At 44.0% G+C, this 20,918-nt stretch overlaps 1 protein-coding gene across 6 annotated transcripts in view; it reads left to right on the top strand.

The window, feature by feature from the left end:
- The first annotated feature begins 2,229 nt into the window (after nucleotides 1–2,229).
- Nucleotides 2,230–20,918, top strand: part of FN1 (fibronectin 1) — a 75,383-nt gene continuing 56,694 nt past the window's right edge. For 4 of the 6 annotated variants that reach the window (XM_006276432.4, XM_014594234.3, XM_006276433.4 and 1 more), the window contains exons 1-9: nucleotides 2,231–2,539; nucleotides 4,169–4,297; nucleotides 6,417–6,554; nucleotides 11,423–11,554; nucleotides 11,916–12,053; nucleotides 15,093–15,251; nucleotides 16,806–16,997; nucleotides 17,826–18,005; nucleotides 19,511–19,687. In XM_006276432.4, the coding sequence (XP_006276494.2) occupies nucleotides 2,389–2,539; nucleotides 4,169–4,297; nucleotides 6,417–6,554; nucleotides 11,423–11,554; nucleotides 11,916–12,053; nucleotides 15,093–15,251; nucleotides 16,806–16,997; nucleotides 17,826–18,005; nucleotides 19,511–19,687 (1,396 nt within the window). In that variant the 5' untranslated portion in view covers nucleotides 2,231–2,388. Of the gene's footprint in view, nucleotides 2,540–4,168; nucleotides 4,298–6,416; nucleotides 6,555–11,422; nucleotides 11,555–11,915; nucleotides 12,054–15,092; nucleotides 15,252–16,805; nucleotides 16,998–17,825; nucleotides 18,006–19,510; nucleotides 19,688–20,918 lie in introns of all 6 variants that reach the window. The other 2 variants (XM_019492049.2, XM_006276430.4) reach the window with 2 other exon arrangements.

The following is a 20,918-nucleotide window of genomic DNA, read 5'->3' as shown; positions in this document are numbered from 1 at the left end:
AATTAACATCTTAGCCATGAGGCTTTCCCTGCTACCTTCTGACATCATGGGATATTTTCCAACAAAAGCTGTGGAGGAGAGAATGGGGGAGTGCTTTCATTGGTAATAACTTCTCTTTTTGAGGAGTGATGCCACTGAAGTTATGTCAGAATGGGGGAGTGCTTGATTGGTAATAACTTCTCTTTTGAGGAGTGACACCACCGAGGTTATGTCTAGGTCAGCGTTTCTCAACCCATGGGTCACAACCCAGAAGTGGGTCACAAACAAATTTTAAAGAATTTTTTCAACAAACTTTAAAAATGTATTCTCCTTTAAATGAGAATGATGTGGGAAACCATGGGTTTCTCCTTGCAGCCTGGCAGAGTTCCAGCCTGGAAGGGGCTGAGGGGAGCAGGAACAGGGTGATCAGGCAGGGGGCACCATGCGCAGGTGCACATACACACATGCACATAGCAGCCAAGCAGTGTGGAGAGCAGCTCCCCACAGGGAAGTCTAGGGGGGCATAGATGACGTGTCGGGGACAGGGGGCACAGGCAACACTGCCTGCCACCCCACCTTCTCTCTGGGGTGGAGCCATGGCTTGAGGGGAGCGGCAGTGCAGTTGGGCCATAACAGTAGGGTAGAGCCACAGGCCGGCGCATGAGCGGCTGGGGGCAGGAGAAGGTGAAGGCAGTGCAGGCCTGCTTCCGATCTATGACTCCTCACACTGGTGGCAGCGTGGATGGTGTGTAGCTCTGGTGGCAGTGGCAGTAATGAGTCTCGCCGCCCTACTCTGCCCTCCTGTATCAAGTCCAGCACTGGGTTGCGGAGGCTGCTGCATCTGTTGGGCTGCAGCTCCGTGTCCATTAAGTGCACAAATCTGGGGGGTCATGTACCCACCCACCCATATGCCCCCCCCACACACTCATCCCCTGCCCCACACACTGGTGGGGCCTTGTGCCTGGGGGTGGTGGGCACTGGGTGGGGAGTGAGGGGCACCAGCAGGGCTGGGGCTGGGGGGGTTGGGAGTGAGGGGCACTGGCAGGGTCAGGGGTCTGTGTGTCAGGGCTGGACATCAATGTTTACAAATGGGCCCTGGTACAAAAAACATTGAGAACCACTGGTTTTGGTGACTAGTGAAGAGAATCATGATCATAAAGCAAGATCTTTTCTTTATGAATTTTTGGGAAGCAAGGAAAATAAAGAAGGATGCTCAGAGTCCTGACGGGCATTGGCAACGCATAAGGGGTACACGCAGGTGCACGCGACCCCCTGAGATTGACCACCACCAACATTGCCGCTGGTGTCTGCAGGCGGTCACTGGCAGTGGTGTCTGCGGGCGGTTGCTGCTTGCTACCCCCCATTGCTGCTGACACCGCCACGGCCACCTGCTGGCGGTCCCTGCTCGGCCAGCCCTCGCTGCCAACGTCACTGCGGCCACCTGCAGGCGGTCCTCGCTGGCTGCCGCCATGCCCCTGCCACTGACACCGCTGCCTGCAGGCTGTCGCTGGGACCCCCCAGCCTCTGGAGGCACAAGGCGTTCATGCTGACAGGGATCCAAAGACCTGTGGGGGGACAATTATACTATGGGGGGAACGGATCATGACCTAAAACAGTGTGAATTAATACCCATTGTTAGTTAATATTCTCCTCCTACTCCCTCTCTTCACAGAAGGGAAAACAAACCTCCCCCAAAACAAACAAAACCAAGATTTTCTTCCCTAATCCCATCGACTTCAGGGCTGTTGAGTCTTTACTCAAGAGAAAAGGCTTTATTGGGTTGTTTTTTGGGGTTTTTTTCCCCGCAATATTTTGTGCGGTATTTTTTGCAATACCATTGTGAGAGTGCTTCTGGCAGCCTCGGGATATTCATAGCGTTCGACACCCGCCTTTTCTTTGCTTTAGCCTGACTGGCGGCGAAACGGAGAAGCATCTAAAGGCATCAAAGGCCATGTATTGCCTGGGCCTCTCGGGGAGGCAGACCCGAGCAGCCCGTGACCGGTTTTCCCCCTCCAAGCCGGGGGCCACGGGCCGCGTCAGCTCGCCCTGCTTCAGGTCCCGTCCGCGCCTCACACAACTTGAGCGAAGTTTGCAGCGGTCGCTTTTGTTCGCCGCGGAACGCTCAGCCCCGTGACGTCAGCGCGCGCCGGGACCAATGGGAGCCGCTGGAATTAGAACAGGCAAATAGGTGCGGGAGCGGGAAGGGGGGCGCGGGCTCGTGCAGTGCCTCCGCTCGGCCCCGCTCCCGCCGCCGGGGTTATATCAACCCCCGCGGGCCGGCGCTCGGCCGCTCTCGCCAGGCAGGGAGGAGCGGGGCACGGCACTCCCCGCAGCCACCCCGGGAAAGTTGCAGCGAAGTGCAGAGCCGCTGCTCCGCTTCTGCCCGTCTCTCTCCCCCACCTCTGCAGGATGCCCAGCAGCCCCGCGGGGCAGCGGCTGCTGCTGCTGCTGCTCTTCGCCCTGTGCCTAGGGGCGCGCTGCACGGAGCGCACGGCGGCCAAAAGCAGGAGGCAAGCCCAGCAAGTTGTCCAGCCCCCGGTGCCCGGCACGCAGAGCAAACGTGAGTACCGGGGGAGGGGGCAGGGGACAGTCCCCAAGAGCCCTGCCACAGCTGGCAGGGAGTTGGGAAACACAGAGCAAGGAGCAGCGGTCTCAAGTTGCAGCAAGGGAAGTTTAGGTTGGATATTAGGGAGAATTTGCTCACTAGGCTGGTAATAAAACACTGGAGCAGGTTACCCAGAGAGGTGGTGGATGCTCCATCCTTGGAGGTTTTCAAAACCCAGCTAGACAAAGCCTTGGCTGGGATGATCTAGTTGGGGCTGGTCCTGCTTTGAGCAGGGGGTTGGACTAGATATGACCCTGAGGTCCTTTCCAGCCCTCACTTTCTGTGATCCTATGAAACCCAAGTGCAGTCCTGGGAGCAGGTCCTGTAGGAAGGGGGGCTGAAAGGGATCTGGTTTGACTTGCCTGGTCTTGTGGGCGGTTGAAGCCTGCGATGGAGCTCGGCCAAAAGTTTGGTACTCTGATGGGCTTTGCTTGGCATGCTTGGCAGAGAGAGAGAAGAATGTCCTCCTTCCCCCTCCAAAGTGAGCAAGTTGCAGCATCTTTGTAGTGCCGAGTAGTCGCCTAGCCTGACACTCGTGTAAGGATCTGGCTGCGTGAGTTTTGATGGGCAAAAATGCCACTTCCCTATGAAGACATGGGAGTGGAAGCTGGTTAGAGGCAGCAGGAAGGGAGCTTGCCTGCCACATGCCTGTAAATTAAAGACAGGCAAGGTTCTTTGGGTAGATGTGACATCTCTTCTTAGACCAACTAGCTGCTCTAATAAAAGCTATCACATCTACCCAAAGAACCTTGCCTGCCTATGCCCTCAGACCAACACGGCTACAACCAACAACCCTGTAAACTAAAGAGCTCTTCAGCTGGGTTAGCATCAGACCCCTTCATCTCAAAACAATGTGTGTTTGATTACACAGTGCAATGAAAGAGTTAAACACAGTGAAGCAAAAACACTAATGCACTTCTTTTTGCCAGGTTCTTTGGGTAGATGTGATATCTTTTATTAGACCAATTTTCTGCAAGCAATTATGTTGCGGGGGAAGGAGATGTTTGGTGAAACAATTGCCCTTATCACCTTTCAAATTGGTTGGGAAAATGTAGCCTGATTATCAAGGACAAACTTCCTGGCATTGCAATCCAGTAGGCTGGGAGCTGCTCTCTCAGGGGAAGTGGTGGAGGCCCGTTGCTTGCCACGTTAAGAGGCGTACTGACAAAGTTCTTGGCAGCGTTACCTGGGGAACAATTCCGACTAGCAGCGATGGACCGGGACTTGCTCCAAAGACCAATGAAGGCAATTGAGGTCTTTCCATAGATTCCATTGGCGCTTTGGATCGGGCCCTGGAGGAGTAGTATTTTCCATCTGTAGATTTGAAGCCTGTTAAATCTCTGCTTCAAACCCACCCATGCAGTTTCTGGAGTATTTCATTCAGAGCAGAGTGCCCACAAGGTTTCAAATTCAGTGCTCCATCTTGCTTTCTCTGCAAATCTCAAACTCCAGTTGCCACATTAGGGGCAGGTCCAGGACCTTGGGTATATGCCACTGAATGCTTTAACTCTTTCCCCTTTTTGTTTGAGGGTCATGTGCATGGAGACAAATGTAAACTGAAGACTTATGTTTTCATTCCTTCAGAGGGCTGTTTTGACAATGGCCGACACTATCAAATAAACCAGCAATGGGAACGCATTTACCTGGGAAACACACTGGTCTGTACCTGCTATGGGGGATCCAGAGGCTTTAACTGTGAAAGCAAGCCTGAACGTAAGTCTTTAATGACGAATGTGGAATGGATTGTGAGGCCAAGTAAATGAAAAATCAAATGGTATTATAGATGATGGACCAAGTTCACAGTTGGCATAATGTGGCATTAAAGTCAATAATGGATTTATGCTGATTGACAAAGATTTGGCCCTAGGCTTTAACAGATGCTTTTGATTAAAGATGGGCCACTACCAGAATGCTGCACCCAAGCATCAGTCATCTCTAGGGAAGAATGAATCTGAACCTTAATTTTGGAGCCAGCCTCTTCTTTATAATGAGCTGTCGCAGTTCATAATTACCAGGAGGAAAGTTCAGACCTGCAAAGTTTGACTTGGAACTGTCTCTTCTCTACTTTTTCATTTATTGTATCACCTATAACTTTCATCTTTGTTTCAGAGCTTTTTGCTGTCAACATGTTTTTAAAACAAATTTTAAATTTTTATTGATTACATATTTACTTCCTCCATAATTTGCACTTGAACTTCCCATACGTGTCTGTAAGGCTGGAGTAATTAATACCAGGTTGGAGTAATTAATACCAGTTTATGACCATTCATATCTTCAATGCTGAGGATACACTTCTAGTATCAGCTAAGTGTATGAGGGAACACAAGAGTAAGTTTGGATAACAAGAGATTTTAAGTTTACCAGATGCTGGGCAATGTGACCTGGTTTGGGATAACAGTGAAGTTTGGCTGATCAGATGTTTATTTTTGGCTTGCTATGACTGCTTTGTACTGGTCTGGTGATGCAAAGCAGTCATAAACCTATCTTAACTGATAAGATAGTTTATTGCTGTCTTTTGGCCGAACCATCCGGAGCCTACCAGTGACTCCAGCCTTTAATTATGTATGACACAAGGTCTTGGACACTTCTGCCCAAAAATCTATTATAGTGGCAGAGTACTTTTGACAAGTAACTCTTCTCCCTTCCAAACAGGACAAAAAACCAGACCTCACTTCTCTTAACCGATTACCATTGAACTGTTAAGGTCTCCTGTGGACCATCTAGACATCATAGTGAGAAATCAACAGAATTAGTTTTCTACAGAAAGGAATTCTGAACTTGGTGGGAACACAGTCATATAACTGTCTTGCAAACATTTAATGAGAGTTCTTCACACTCCTGCATATAATCTTACTGACTTTAGTGAGACTGTTCCTGATATTTAGGACCATGTACATCAGGGGCGGGCAATTATTTTGGGTGGAGGGCTGCTTACTGAGTTTTGGCAAGCCATTGAGGGCCGCATGGCAGGCAGCTAGGGGCAGATAAATATTAATTTTCTAAATTTTGAGGGACTCCGTGGGCCAGATAGAATGGCCTGGTGGGCCACATTTGGCCCGCGGGCTGCATTTTTCCCACCCCTGATGTACATGAATAAGTATTTGAGGGCCTTATTATGTAAAGAAAGTGCTTCATCCTGTAGACATGCTGCCATACAAATGTTTATTCACTAACTAGGCAGAAGATTTGGATCACTGCATCTCTGTAAATATAACTACAATAGAAAGTCAATTATCCAGAATAATTAACATCATCATCCTTCTGGATAATCGTTTTTTTTCTGGATAATTATCATCATATATATGTTACTGTACTGTGTAGCACATTAAAAACAACAGGAAATAAATATATAGTTCTGCATGAAGTTTAAAAATGTCAACAACGCTGACAAACAAAACCCAACTAAGGGTTTCATAATACAAAACCATCTGGTTAATTGATTTTTTGATTAATTGACTCTACAATAGTTCTTTTACCAGCTCACCCACAACGGTTTCCTCCATGTTCAGGGCTGGTATGGATCCTTCCCCTACAGTTAAAGCATCAGAAACCCTAGTGTACAGTTACCCCTATTTGCGCTTCCCATATTCACAGTGGGGCAGTGCTGGTCTTCAGTTATATAGAAGACCTTGCGTGAGGTCTCAGTGCTTGGATATATTTCACTCTTATGCGGCTGTCCTCCAAAGAAAAGTAAATAGATCTGAATTTTCTTGCTCACAGGCGAAGGCTTAGTGAGAAGGAGGGAGGGGAATTGTGGTTTGAGTTGCAATCTGAATGCTAAAGACTGTACATTGCTGTCATGATCACATGGAATCTATTCCAACCTCCTCAGCTGAAGAAACTTGCTTTGACAAATACACTGGATCTACTTACCGAGTAGGGGAGACTTATGAGCGCCCCAAGGATTCCATGATCTGGGACTGTACTTGCATTGGAGCTGGACGTGGAAGAATCAGCTGCACTATCGCAAGTATGTTAGAAATCCTACTACTAGAAGCATTATTTTCTAGTATTATGCATTTTTCAGAGATCTGCATTATACTCAAGTGAAACAGTCAATATGCGTTTTATTTATGAGTATGGGGAATGATCCCAAAAGCCAAAAGTGCCACTATGAATTTTTCCATTGAAAATGCCAGTTGTATTCACATGAATACAACTGTAAAAGGAATACAAAGTAAAAGGAATTATGCCATGGGCAAGGCTAGCAGGATTTGGTCTTTTATTTAAAAAGAAATGTATCGTTCTGTCTTATTAAAATAGGCCAACATTGGAATAATTCGATTAGTGTCCTGGCACATGCTTTTAGGACCAGTTTAAAATATTTCAGCTGCTCTATAATTATTACAGGTCATTGAGATTCATCAGATTTTGATGGTAACAAAAAGAAGGGTCTTACTTTAAAAAGAGGGCCAGATCCCCAAGTGGTGAAAGTCAGCCTGGTGCCATATTCATGGACGTACAGCAGCTGAGGGCCTACCCTTTAAGAAGTTTCATAGGCCTCCATAGCAACAAACAAGCTACAATTTTGCATAAGAGATTCAGGAGAAACTTGCACGGGCCATTATCAACATACTTCTACAATTCTTTATTCACTACTGCTCCATCTTCTTAGCTAGTCTGTTTCTTCACAATCACTTCCTTTCAACTCTAGGAGGCTTTTTAAGCCTTTCCATTTAGAAATCCTTTTAGAGTTATTGGAGACTATCTGTCACCACTTCCCTACCTCTTTGTTTAATGAGAAGACTTATCTTGACTGAACAGCCTCTGGTACCATACACTAAAAGCATGATGTTGGTACGTTTAGACCAACATTTTCCAGTCCTTTATACATCTTTAACAAGTCTCCTCTTCATTGTTTTTTCTGATAGAAAAGCCAGTTTAGTTTGGTTTGCTGTTCAAAGCTCCTAATACTGAATATTTCCAACAGGACATCAGAAGTGATACTTCAAGAGAAATGCACAAGGCCAGAATCTAATAGAGACAGGCCAAATTCAACAGTGAATTCAGAGGGGGTATATTAAACATAATTAGAATTGCAGTTACCCTGGAAGCAGTAAGATGGGATGTTTGAAATGCTAGTTGTTTTCAAATTTAGTAAAGTATTGCTAGATTCTTGTTTTAAATTTCCCCATCATTGACCTGATTCAGAGGCCTCAATAGATGGACTTCTGTTAACCTCAGGTCATTGCATTAGGCTCAGTACCTTTGCTACTACTCGGATTATTTTAGGAAGTAGGCAAAATCAGTGGTTTCTAACTTTGATCAATGTTGGAATCTTTATCCTTTGATTTATCTTAAGACCCTGCCATTCACTGCTTCAATTACTGGTCTTTCTGTAAATGCTGACTAGTGGATACAAAATGTGTGAGGCTGACTTGCTGTTATTACTAGGCCATGTGATGATAACCTGGCCTACAGCTTGACAGTGCATTGAATTTGAAATCTAGCGGGAATAAAAACAACAGTGGCTCCTACATCCTGTCCCATCAATTCACTCCCTGCTCTCCATGTTCTGGCCAGCACTCTGATGTCTTCTAGTTCTGACAATAAAACAGTCCTAAAGAAACCATGTCAAAGACTTCTCTGATGTTTTTCCAACACCAAAAAAAAAAAAAAAAGAAGAAATAGGGAGGGAGAGAGAGAGAAAAATGCTGTTGAACAATATTTTTCCATGGAAATTTCTAAACTGACTAACTTTTACTGTAATTTATGTTCCAGATTTTTCATTTTATTTACATTTGAGCTGAAAATTGCTAAACTTTGGACAAATCTTAAACTGTTTATATCGTTCAGTTGTTGAAAAATTGATTTAAACAGGATATTTTCTTTAGACATTGCCCATCAACAAACAAACAGTACCTTCCCACCCCCCAAAAGCAGTATGTTTTATTGCAAAAACGTAATCCTTAATGATAACCCTGTCACTCACCTTTGCCCAGTAACAGCCTCGTCTCAGTTTCAAGAGGAGCTGCAGTGTATTCCCTTTAACTAGCTATCACCATTCTGCTCTTTGAAGCTGGCTTACAACCCCAGCCATCCAGTGGAGTCTCTTAGATTGTTAGGGGCTGGAAGGAACCTTGTAGACCATCGGGTCTAGTCCCCCTGTACTAGGCATGAAAAGACAACAGGGGTCAAGTGACCCCAGCGAGGTGTCTGTCCAGTCTCCTTTTGAAGATTTCCAGGGTAGGTGACTGCACCACCACTGGAGGGAGTTTATTCCACAATCTGGACACCCTGGCAGTAAAGGAGTTTTTCCTGGAATTGAGTGTGAAGCGACCTTCCAGGAGTTTGTGTCCATTGCCTTGGTCTTCCTCAGAGGTGCCCTGGTGAACAGCTGTTCACTGAGTTCTTGTTGTACTCCCCTGATGTAGCAGTAAGCCATTACCAAGTCCCCTCTCAACCTTCTCTTTTGTAGGCTAAAGAGACCCAAGTCCTTCAGCCTTTCCTCATATGGCTTGTCTTGCAAGTCCCTGATGATACAGGTGGCTCTTCTCTGGACCCTCTCAAGTTTTACCAAATCCTTGTTGAAGTGCAACACCCAGAACTGGACACAGTACTCCAGCTGTGGTCTCACCAGTGCAGAGTACAGTGGACATATCACTTCCTTAGTTTTGCATGAGATGCAATGGTTAATGCATGCCAGCGTGTCGTTTGCCATGCTGGCCACAGCATCGCACTGCCAGCTCATGTTCATGCGATGGTCGATCACTACCCCTAGGTTCCCTTTCAGCCATGGTACAAGTCAAATTGTCTCCACCTAGCCTTGAGGTATGTGGGGGATTGTTTGCCCCCAGATGGAGCATCTTCCATTTCTGAGTGTTGAACTTCATCTGGCTTTGGTCCGCCCAATTCTCCAGCCTGTCCAGGTCTACCTGTATCTGTGACCTAACTTCTGGCATGGCCACACTCTCCCATAACTTGGTGTCATCCGCAAACTTGGTCAGCGAGCTTTTCGTCCCCACATCCGAATCCTTTATAAAGATGTTGAAAAGCACCAGTCCAAGCACGGACCTCTGAGGGACACCACTGGCCACTTCTTGCCAGGGCAACACAGATCCATTCATGAGAACTCTCTGGGTCCTACCATACAGCCAGTTTTCCACCCACTGAACTTTTGAGCAGTTAAGGCAAAGCCCACAATCTTCCAATTTTCCCACAAGGATATCATGGGATACTAGATCAAAAGCTTTTTGGAAGTTAGGTATACAACATCTACCATGTCTCCTGTGTCCAGGTGGCGAGAGATCTGGTCGTAGAAGGAGATAAGATTGGTAAAACAAGACCTACCCGCGACAGAGCCATGTTGGCTGTCATTCAGAAACTTACCTTCAATGAGCGCATCACACATAGATTCTTTAATGAATTTTTTCATGATTTTCCCTGGGATGGAGGTTAGGCTGATTGCCCTATATTTGCCTGGGTCCTCCCTCTTCTCCTTCTTGAAGATGGGCACAATGTTGGCCCTCTTCCAATCTTCAGGGATTTCCCCAGTGCACCACCATTTCTGAAAGAGCTTTGCCAGGGCTTCTACGATGACCTCAGCCAGCTCTTTCATCACTCTCGGATGGAGTCCATCTGGCCCTGCTGACTTATAAATGTCTAGCTTTTCTAGTCAGTTTTGTACCAGCTCAGCATCCACAGTGGGAAGGCTGTCATTCCCACCATGCCCCCTGTGATCCTTATCACACTTGTCTTTCCCCTTGGTCCGGTGAAATACCAAAGCAAAGTGGGCATTCAGGAGTTCAGTTTTTTTCTGAGTGTCCATTACCAGCTGCCCTGAGGTGTTAAGCAGGGGCCCCACACTTCCATTTGTTTTCCTTCTGCTCCCATCATACCTAAAGAAGGACTTCTTATTGTCCTTGACTCCCTTGGCTAACTTAAACTCAGTTGTCACCTTAGCTTTCCTAATCATTTCCCTACAAGTGCAGACCACTTGTAGTCTCTTAATAGTCTTTCTCCAATTAGAGTAGCACCCAAAGTCTCCATCTCTCTCCTCCATGTAGAAACACCAAGCATCCCCTCTCTGTCCTCAGCAAGCTACTCTACTTAAGGTCAGTGGAGGAACCCTGACCCACCTCCTCCTCTGGATTCTAGCCCAGGAGCCACATATAAAACATCTATAACCAGCTTTCAGTCCATTACCTTCTGCATCCACAAATCAGCTCTTACCTTGCCACTGGGAAAGCACCTTCTGTCCTCCATCTGCTGCACTTCTCTTGCATAGGTGCCCAGGCAACCCTGCCAAAGCCCATCACCACAGGAGGCTACCATCATCGGTGCCTCAGCCTGTCTGAGCCAAACCTTCAGGTCGGCCCCAGTAACAGCTGCTTCACCACACAACCCAGTTCAGACCTGTTGACAAGCTGCAGGCAATCACCTGGCCTGTTAAGCCATCTTTGTCCCCACAGGAGCAACAGATCCCTCTCTTGTTTTCGCTGCTGCAGCCAGCCTTTAGCTGCTCGGCTTTCCCCCTTTATAAAACTTGCTACTGGCGTGGCTGGAAAAGCTACTTAATCTAGGCTGGCCAGCCTCTAGGCTTCCTAGCCCTTAAAAGGGATACTCTGTGTTAATGTGTGTTAATCACCTGAGTTTCTTTTGTGGCTGTGAAACAATGTCATTGAATTTTCATTTGGAACTAACTTCCTTTCATTCAAACAGGTTCCTCAGTGCTTTTACTCTCAGGATATACCTTGGTTTATTTCCTGTTGTCTTGGGATGCCTACGGGGAATGCTTCTGAAATGACAGTGGGTTATATTGTGTGCCCTGGTATCACTCAATGTGCACAAATATTCTTGTTCTCGATGCTAAGTAAAACCATTTTCTATTTGCCACAGATCGGTGCCACGAAGGAGGTCAGTCCTACAAGATTGGTGATACGTGGCGCAGACCTCATGAGACAGGTGGCTATATGCTAGAGTGCGTGTGTCTAGGAAATGGGAAAGGTGAATGGACCTGCAAACCTGTAGGTATGTAAGGGTTTTGACATATTTCTTTGAAAGACCAAGCTTTTAAAGTGTTTGACAGAAGTCTGCAACAAACGCCATTAAACAATCATATACTCGAACAGAGCTTGCTCATTTTACTTGGTTTGGGCCTGTAGCCTACTTTAACTTAAGCTGGTGGACCAAACAGTTTTGTGCACTGCCAGTGGCTCTTAATCTTTTTTCACGTTGAGATTACACTTCCGTTTAGTAATAGGATCAACAGAAGAACAACTTCCTCACACCTGTGCATACCCACAGTGAAAACCCTTGGAGTGTAGAAATAACATGCATTTAAAACAAATGAGAGAGAGAGAGAACACTGACTTTTCCTTTATTCCTGTAGCTGAGAGATGCTATGACAACAATGCTGGAACCTCTTATGTTGTTGGAGAGACTTGGGAGAAGCCTTATCAGGGCTGGATGATGGTGGACTGCACCTGCTTAGGTGAAGGCAGTGGACGTATTACCTGTACCTCCAGAAGTACGTATTGATCATTATTGTCAAAGTGTTAATGTTATGGCCAACTGATGGGTGTACGTTGTTTTTTAAAAGCACAGATTCTAAAATGACATTATTTTTACTTCTTTATCGGGCCTTGACAGTACAAGCTAAGACACTGATAAGATGGAAAAAGAAAATGTCAGGGATGTTTGGCATTACATAAAATGTAGGAATAGTGTCGGCTTGCATCAAATATTGTATGGATGTGCAGAGTCAGGGAAAGGGGGTGTGACTTTAAAGAACAATCAAGTTAGTCTAACGTAAAGTGAGTGAAATAACTTTCAAGATGAGGTTGGAAGCAAAAATTTACAAGTGGTTTTTACCATATTCCGTTTAGTAATCTCAGCCCCACTGGGGACACTCAAGAGTTAGCTTTGCTTGTGAATGACAGGTGGTTATGCTTCTGGGTTCTACTTTACAAAGACAGCTTTGGAGAAATGTACATAAAGGCTCACTAAATATCTGTCTAGTGGACCAAATTATCCACTGATTTACCGTGCCTGAATCCCCCAGGATATTAGTAGAATTGTATAGTCTTCAAGTTAGTGCAAGATTTTGCTTGAAGTCCTTCTGAAGCTGCCTCTACGCTACTTGTTTTCTATTGATGCAGCTCTTTACTACAGGATTGCACTAATGCTAACGCTTCTGTGCTAGGATTTTGTACCACTGCCACTACCTTGACACAAAGTATCCCATTGTATTGTTATCTGCAACCTAGGCAGGGCCTTTAAAAGTTATCTCTTTACCTTCCTTCAATTGTGAATACAGGTCTCCCTTGCTTTATGTGGGTTCTGTATGTGTGAATTAGCTCTTACGTGATGACCCTTTTTATACCAAAAATTTGTTATATGCAAGGTAAATTCACTCTTATGTGATCGGTGTGGGAGCCCACAGTCAGCTGCTTTGTGCTGTGCATTGTGGGAGTGATGCACACCAAATTATAGTCTCTTGTGGAGATCTGTGCTCCTCACTCGTTGTCTGCAGCTCGTGTTTCTGTAGTTGCCATCCCCATTATAGCATCCCTCTAACTTTTATCCTACCCCTCTCTGCTGTTGGTAAATACCAAAATTGTCTTGTAAAAGTAGTAGAAATGGGTCTGGGGGTCAGTACAGTTGAGGTCTTGGAACATATCCCTATTTCTTACATTGTAAAGTGGGTTCCCTTTATGCGAATTTGAGTTATGCGCCATTTCCCAGGAATGCATGTACAGCATAAAGCAAGGGAAACCTGTACATGTAAAACCAGCTCATTGTAGACCCATGACAATTTGTACCAGCTGAAGATCTGCCCTGAGGCAATTTGACTTGGTGTCTTATGCCTCAGTAATGCAAGTTATGATAAATGTCTCTGAAGCCTTTAAGTGGCCTCATACCCAATTGTCTTGGGATAGGAGGCTAATAACTTTCTGCTGATACAAACAATGGAACTGTAAAGAACTAAAACTCAAAGAAGATTTGGGATTTGAGGCAAATTTATGCAATGATACAGTCAAGAAATAAGCTATAAAACCAAATCAGCCATGTCAGTGTTAATGCTGTTTGAAACAAATGGGAAAAATTATTAATTGTCAAATGGGAAAGGATAAAGCCAAGAGAGAGTATGTTACCTGCAAGCTTTGTCTTTTGTCTTGTAATTCAGGCACCTTCTGTTTGATCAAATTGGAAATTACAGTATATCCTCCCTATTCATTTTTTCACAAAAGTGGATTTTCTTCTAAAATATAATCCTATATCAATATAGTCTTTAAATATAAACGGACAGCTGTGGCTTACATAATTGTGTACATACCAGTGGATGTGTAATTAATTTTGGAAAATCTGGTCTATAATTCTTAAAGTGATTTTTGGTTGCTTTACTTCTTGGGACACCTTAAAGGGGCCTGATTTTCAGAGGGCAGGTGTATTTCCATATAAAAATAATTACGTTATCGTCACTATGGCCACTCTTTTGGCAAATGCACAGCTTTTTGTCATTTTAACTACTAGGACTTGCTAATGAGCTTTCCACATGTTAGTTTCCTACCCAACAGCAATCTGAAGTAATGCATACATCATCCCACAGTTGTTCACACAGTAGACAGGACTTTTTTTTAACCCATGATTAAATTTGAGCCATAGTATCAAGTTGCCCTTACATGTGAAGGTAAAAATGTTGTAATGGAAGAAGAATTAGTTAATCTGTGTGGCTCTGCATTCAGCTAGAAGTAGTTTATTGTACTATCATTTGAACCTGTTCACTCAATTCATTGGGGGTTGTGGGTTACTAAAGACAACAGCAGGATTCAGAAATGTTAAGATTCCCAGACAGACATCCGTAACTTCCATTAACTTTATTGGCAGTTTCCTGCATATTTCTTGAGGAAGAATTTCTCCCAAAAATATTGCCCATCAAATAGGATTTATTTCCTTCCAACTGAAATAGGTCTGTGTGGGTATGAACTGGCCCCTTCTGTAGCATGAAATGAACATGCAGAAAAAGTCCTTGTGAAAAATTAAAACTGGTTTCAACTTTGCAGGGGAGAAGGGTTCCCACAATGTGGACAAGATGGAATATACTTAAGGTGGTTTTGAAATTAGCAAGAATGACAGTAACCTAGAACTTGATTGGCAAAAATAATTTTGAATGCACTCTGTTTTGTCCACAGTGGAAGCACACCTGTGGTAGCCAAAACCTGGTTCCATATCAGTGGGTTAAATCTTGTCCCACTAAAATGAAGGGGAGTTTTGTCCTCCCTGGGAAATGTTGCCATTGGCTTCAGTGGGTCTAGGATTTCTGAACGGCTTTCCAACATGTGCTTTTTTGCAGTTTAGTTAGAAATGTAAAGCATATGGCTAGCTTAGTAACAGGTAATGGAACTGGGTAGTGGAAGATAAATTGGGCTATGGAGGATTATCAGTGGAATAGCAACAAAGGCTCATACCTGTTGCCATGCGTCATAGCTTTTGCAATAGACAAGTATTTCAGAATTGAAACATTAAAAACTCTCTTCCCCTTATTAATATTCTCTTTCCCCTACAGATCGGTGCAATGATCATGACACCAAGACTTCCTACAGAATTGGAGATACGTGGAGTAAGAAGGATAACCGAGGAAATCTGCTTCAGTGCATCTGCACTGGTAATGGCAGAGGCGAGTGGAAGTGTGAAAGACACACATCCCTTCATACTACTAGCACAGGTAAGTGCCATTTCTTAGTGCACCAGAGGCACTGAATGGTACAAATCAAATGAGGAAGATTTTGTGTTGAACTGCACAAATCAACAGGAGTTCTGCCAGAGGAAGAGCTGCAATCTGTTGAGCCAGGTTTTCAGAGGAGACTAATTATTGTCTTGTTTGTACATATGTAAATAATGAAATACACTTACGCATGACTTACGTGCACAAATTAATATATTTGCCGAGAAAAACATACAAAAAACAGAACATGTAGAATCATGCACCTACAAATAAACTTGTTTGAAAATGTGGCACTTTAGGTTAATATTTTTATATCAAAAGGGTTGCTTCAGGGTGACCAACTTTAAATTAACTGAACTGAAATTCTGCTAAGGCCCTCTGGTCTTCAAAGGTTACGCTGTTTTTGTTTTTTGGCGTTTTTTTGGCAAGATAACTACTTCTGCTCCTGGTCAAGCTTTAATATACAGAAATGTTGTAAACAGCGTTTGTGTATTAAATGACTTATATTGCATATGTATGATCCTTTGTGATTTTTGCATGACATTTTATATGATCATTGTATACAATGTCCCTTTTCGTTTGATTATGGTAAACTGTTCAGCAGCTGAATTATTTTGCAACATATCTTTCCACTTCCAGAATTTAGTTTCCTTTCAAAATAAAAACTTTCCCAGGGGCTATCTTCAGCTTTTTCACCAGAAGTTTCCTACTGCTGTTGCCACCAATTTAGCTCCAAAGTAGGAACACTAGTCTAGACAGGGCTCCAAGAAACCTCTTAGCATTTTAAGAGGAGAGCATGGAGCAGGTCACTATGACAAAAGGCTTCAGTGATTGCCAATGTCATGCCTGCACTGTTGCTGAAATGGTTGTAGGAACAGCAGGAAATTTTAGCTGAAGTTTCCATATGTAGAAGAGGCCTCTGCATGTCTCAGCATTACTTTTTACTACATCTGGTCAAGAATTTTTCATCAAAAATCTTCTTGACAGGAAAAGGCTTTTTCCCAAACCATATATTATTTCATTAATGTTTTTGTTGCTTTTGAAATGTAAATGCTGTTCAGTGAAAAAATTTAAAATAACAGCCTAAAATTGCAGCTTTGGGGTTTTTTTCCTCTTTTCCTTTCTTACCTCCCAACCATTTTTATTTCCTCCTTTCATTGGGTTCAGGCTTTCTTTGAAAAAGAACAAACGAGTGTTTCCCCAGGAAACTTAATTTTTTTCAAGTTTTTTTTTTCATGTAAAACAGCTAGATATGCTTTACTCATAATCCTTATCCCTGCATTGCCTGTGATAGGGGATGATTATTAACGGAGTTGGATAATTCTTTTTTAATGTTGACATGTACTAATCAAAGCTCTAAAAATGTTATGAAAATGGAAAAATATCCTCAAACTAGAAAATATGGCTAAGAAGATTAAATGAGGTATCCTTTTAATAGACTTCTTCACTGGAAAGTTAAGACTCCAATGGTTACCTAGATTAAGATTTTTCTGTTCCTTGTTTTTTTTTAATGTCTGCTGCTTAGTTTTACTTCTCTAATGTTTTCTGCCCTAGGATCTGGGTCTTCTAGCTTTACAGATGTACGAACTGCACTTTACCAGCCTCAACCCCAGCCCCAGCCATATGGCCAGTGTATAACTGATAATGGAGTGGTGTACTCAGTTGGCATGCAGTGGCTCAAATCACAGGGCAGCCAGCAGATGCTTTGTACTTGTCTGGGCAATGGAGTCAGCTGCAAGGAGATAGGTAGGACTTTTCTTCTAATGCTCATTTCTTGAAAATTAAAAGCCTCAGGCCAGCAAAAGTTGAGACAATAGTTCATTTTATCTATCTAAATATTCTGTTGGTGTTTAATGGGATTACTCACTGGCTTAAATGTTTTGCTGGATAGGGCCAAAATGGATCTTTAGTATATGGTTGTCTTAAGTAGGGCCCAGAGCTCACTGAAGTTAGTGGAAAATGTCCCATTTACTTTGGGTTAGGCCCTAAGATGCTTTTGGCTTTAGCTTTCATTCATATGAGACCCCAATATCTAAACCATTAAGACTTTCCATTCTATGGTGAATGCTTAAAATGCATGTTAATGTTAATAGCCCCTATGTGAATTTAGGAGAGTGAAAACTCAGATTTTTGTCTTGCACTAGAAAGTGCAGCCTTGGGGGATGTATACAAAGGCTGTTTTTGAAGGATACAAAATGAAAAACTGATAACTGCTGGGGTAAAGGGAGACAATTAATTAAATTTCTTCCTGTTTTTGAATATTTGGGGCCTGGTTCCATAGGATAACAAATAGATCTCACTGAATTACATGCATTTTGCAGTGGGAGACTACAGATATTGGGAAGCAGAATTAGTAACATGATTCAGCCTCAGTCGCAACAATATAAAGGGGAAAGATGTAGGTGAATGTTAATATTACAGAGCTGTGTCTTCAGCCAGTGTAAATGGGCGTGGGCCTATTGAGGTCAGCACCTGAAGATCTGACCTCTGGCTGATGAGTTATTTTATAAGGAAGGGAACTGAGTGGGGCACTCTGAGCCACAATATAACACTGTAATTTTGCTTGTTTTGAAGCTGTGACACAAACCTATGGTGGCAATTCCAATGGAGAACCATGTGTTTTGCCATTCACCTTTGATGGGAGAACCTTCTATTCTTGCACAACTGAAGGCCGAACGGATGGCCAGCTGTGGTGCAGCACAACCTCAGATTTCGTGCAGGACCGGAAATACTCCTTCTGCACAGAACAAAACGGTCAGTTATTATGGAAAAATATCTTGGAGCAGTAGGCTTAATTGTGTAGTTCCAGGTATATGGTATATAGAATATAATGAACCAGAGCTTTATCTGGTATAAATCAACATAGCCTTGCTGAAGTTGGCTGATTTACACCACCTGAAGCAATCTGGACAAGTACTTATCCTAAAAATTTGCAGATTAAATTTACACAGCTGCTCAAGAGACAATTAACTAATGTGACTCTTTATGTTGACCTTCAACTCTGTGTTGCCCTTGCTCTTTAAATTAACTAGTAAGGGTCTGCTCCTGTTGTGTCAAATGGGAAGCAACCTAGATCAAAGTATTTGACTCTTATTCTTATTCTTCCTAGTTGGCCTGAGATTTGGAATTGTTAGCCAAAACGGAGATCTTCTGTCTGATCCAATGGACTTTTAGACTACCCTTTCAATCATGAATAAATTGTGCCTCCCAGTCCTGGGTGGGGCAGCGGTGACCACCCATAGGCAGTGGCAGTGTGGGTGTGGCGGTGGCAAGCAGGGACCGCCTGCAGGTGACTGCAGTGATGTTGGCGGCAAGGGCGGGCCAAGCGGGCACTGCCTGCAGGCGGCTTCAGCAGTGTTGGCAGTGAGGGGGGGCAGGGATGGAGAGCACTGAGTGGCGATTGACGGCCTCCTGCAGACACCGCCGGCAGCGGCGGCCAATCTCAAGGGATGCACAGCCAATCTCAGGGGGTACATGTGCACCCCCCTACATGTCGCCAATGCTTTCAGTTGTCTAAATTTCAACCAGCCAGGAAAAAAACCTGTGTCCATTTAAGGTGAAGAGGGGAGGACGCTGGTCTTTGCAATCCTCAGATGTTAAACTTCCAATCCTGCCTCTCCAGATATGTTGCTATGTATAGCAATAATCTAAGTCTTCCAGGTAGAAGATGGAAGAATCCCAATCTTCTAGAAGTATTCTAAATTTCCAGCTGCTGACTAGTGCAATAACATTCTATGTCATCTGTACAGGGGAAATGCTTAGGAAGAGGTTATTTGCATCTTTGCATACTGGGGGTGGGGGTTGGGAGAACTGTGGACCTCTTTATTGAGGCTTAAGGATTGACTTAAAGTCATTAGTCTTGACTCTGGCTCAAAGGTAAACCTACTCAGCCCCATCAACTTTAGTGAGGTTGTACAGAAGTTTTAGGATGAAGAGGATATTTGACTCATTAGGCCAGTTTTCTAGACCCACCCTTGGCTCTTTGGATGGTTCCATTGGTGTGAAGGAGCTGTAAAGCTGGTTTCCAGTCTCTTGGTAGAGGTTCTAGATTTTCTCTACTCTCCAGGAAATACCATGACCAAGCCCAGCCACTCTTCCAAATCTGGCTTTGCTAAACCTTTGAATATGGAACAATTTTCAGAATGTGTACATTTACATTATGAATTAATTGAATTGTTTGTCTGGTGATGGGCATATATGAACTGTGTCAGTACAGGCTCAGCTACCACTATTTAATTTAATCCTTCTGCTTTCTGTAGGTTTGGTCCAGACACGTGGCGGCAATTCAAATGGTGCTTTGTGCTACTTCCCCTTCCTGTATAACAACCGCAACTACACTGATTGTACTTCTGAGGGACGGAGAGACAACATGAAGTGGTGTGGAACCACCCCTAACTATGATGCTGACCAGAAGTTTGGCTTCTGCCCTATGGCTGGTAAGCTGCATTATGAAGATGCGGATGGTGATGTAGGAAGATCTGCGGTCAGTTAGTTTTAGATTTGAATCCATCATGGGATTTTTTTTTTGACCAGCAGTTCCCAAACTATGATCTGCTAATCTGCATCTGTCACTGATATGAGCCCTCCACAAGCGTTCAGTCATGGGTGGCTTCCAGAAAATGGCAACCCATCTCATAACTGGTGAATTTTAAAGATTTTTTTTTTTCTTGACAAGTGACACATAACAGAGACTTAATCATTATGAGCTGAATGTAATTTTCTTTGTCCATTTGCAACAGAGACCTAGAGGCCAGATTTTCAGTCATTTCATAGACATTAGGGGCTGGAAGGGAGCTCGTGAGATCATCAAGTCCAGCCCCCTTGCCATAGGCAGGAAGTCTGCTGGGGTCAAATGATCCCAGCAAGATAAACATCCAAACACCTTTTGAATGAGTCCAGAGTAAGTGCTTGCTAGGGCTGTGCGAAACAGCACTGTTTTGTTTCAACTTCCGTTTCTCCATTTTGCCAGGACAATGTTTCGTTTGAGTATCATTTAGTTTCAAAAGTATTGTTCCATTTTGTTTGATCAAAACTGTTTCGCTATTTCAACGTTTCACCCATAGGCTATAATGGAGAAGCACAAAACAGACTATAACGTTGTAATTTCTTGCCTGATTCAGATGAAACTTGCAAGGATGGTGGCCCTTCTGAGGCCATGAAACCTGCTAAGTTTCAAGGAGATAGGTGCAGGGGTTTCTGGGAAACCGCACCTCAAGCTGCTGACAAGCAAAACTCATGATGTTTGTGGCTGTGTTTGTTAAGGCACAGGGGGGGTGAAAACTGCAGGCATGCTGGGCCCTGCTATGGCCATAAACCCTGCCAGCTTTCAAGACAATAGGTGCAGGGATTTCTGGGAAACTGCAACTCAAACTGTTCAGAGCAAATCTTGTGCCTTCACACTTACAAGTGACACAGAGAAAGCTCTGTTCAAACAATGCTTTTTATGCTGTTTTTCTGTCCCTGCCCCGGAGCCCTGGGATTGGAAGGGACCTCAGGGAAGGATCACAGTCACTGGCCAGCTACACAGTCAATATCAGAGCAGTCCTTCCCACCTCTTCCCCTTTCCTCTCCTTAGTTTCTGTTTAGCTGCAAGCAAGCCCAACTTCAAAACTTGAAATGTTTCAAAGCTTTTGAAACATTTCGACTGTCCTTGTTTCATTTTGAGGC

This window comes from Alligator mississippiensis, chromosome 4 (assembly GCF_030867095.1).
Source record: "Alligator mississippiensis isolate rAllMis1 chromosome 4, rAllMis1, whole genome shotgun sequence".
NCBI lineage: Eukaryota > Metazoa > Chordata > Crocodylia > Alligatoridae > Alligator > Alligator mississippiensis.
Note: the sequence above shows the minus strand (reverse complement) of the source record. Positions and strands in the feature narration are given on the sequence as shown.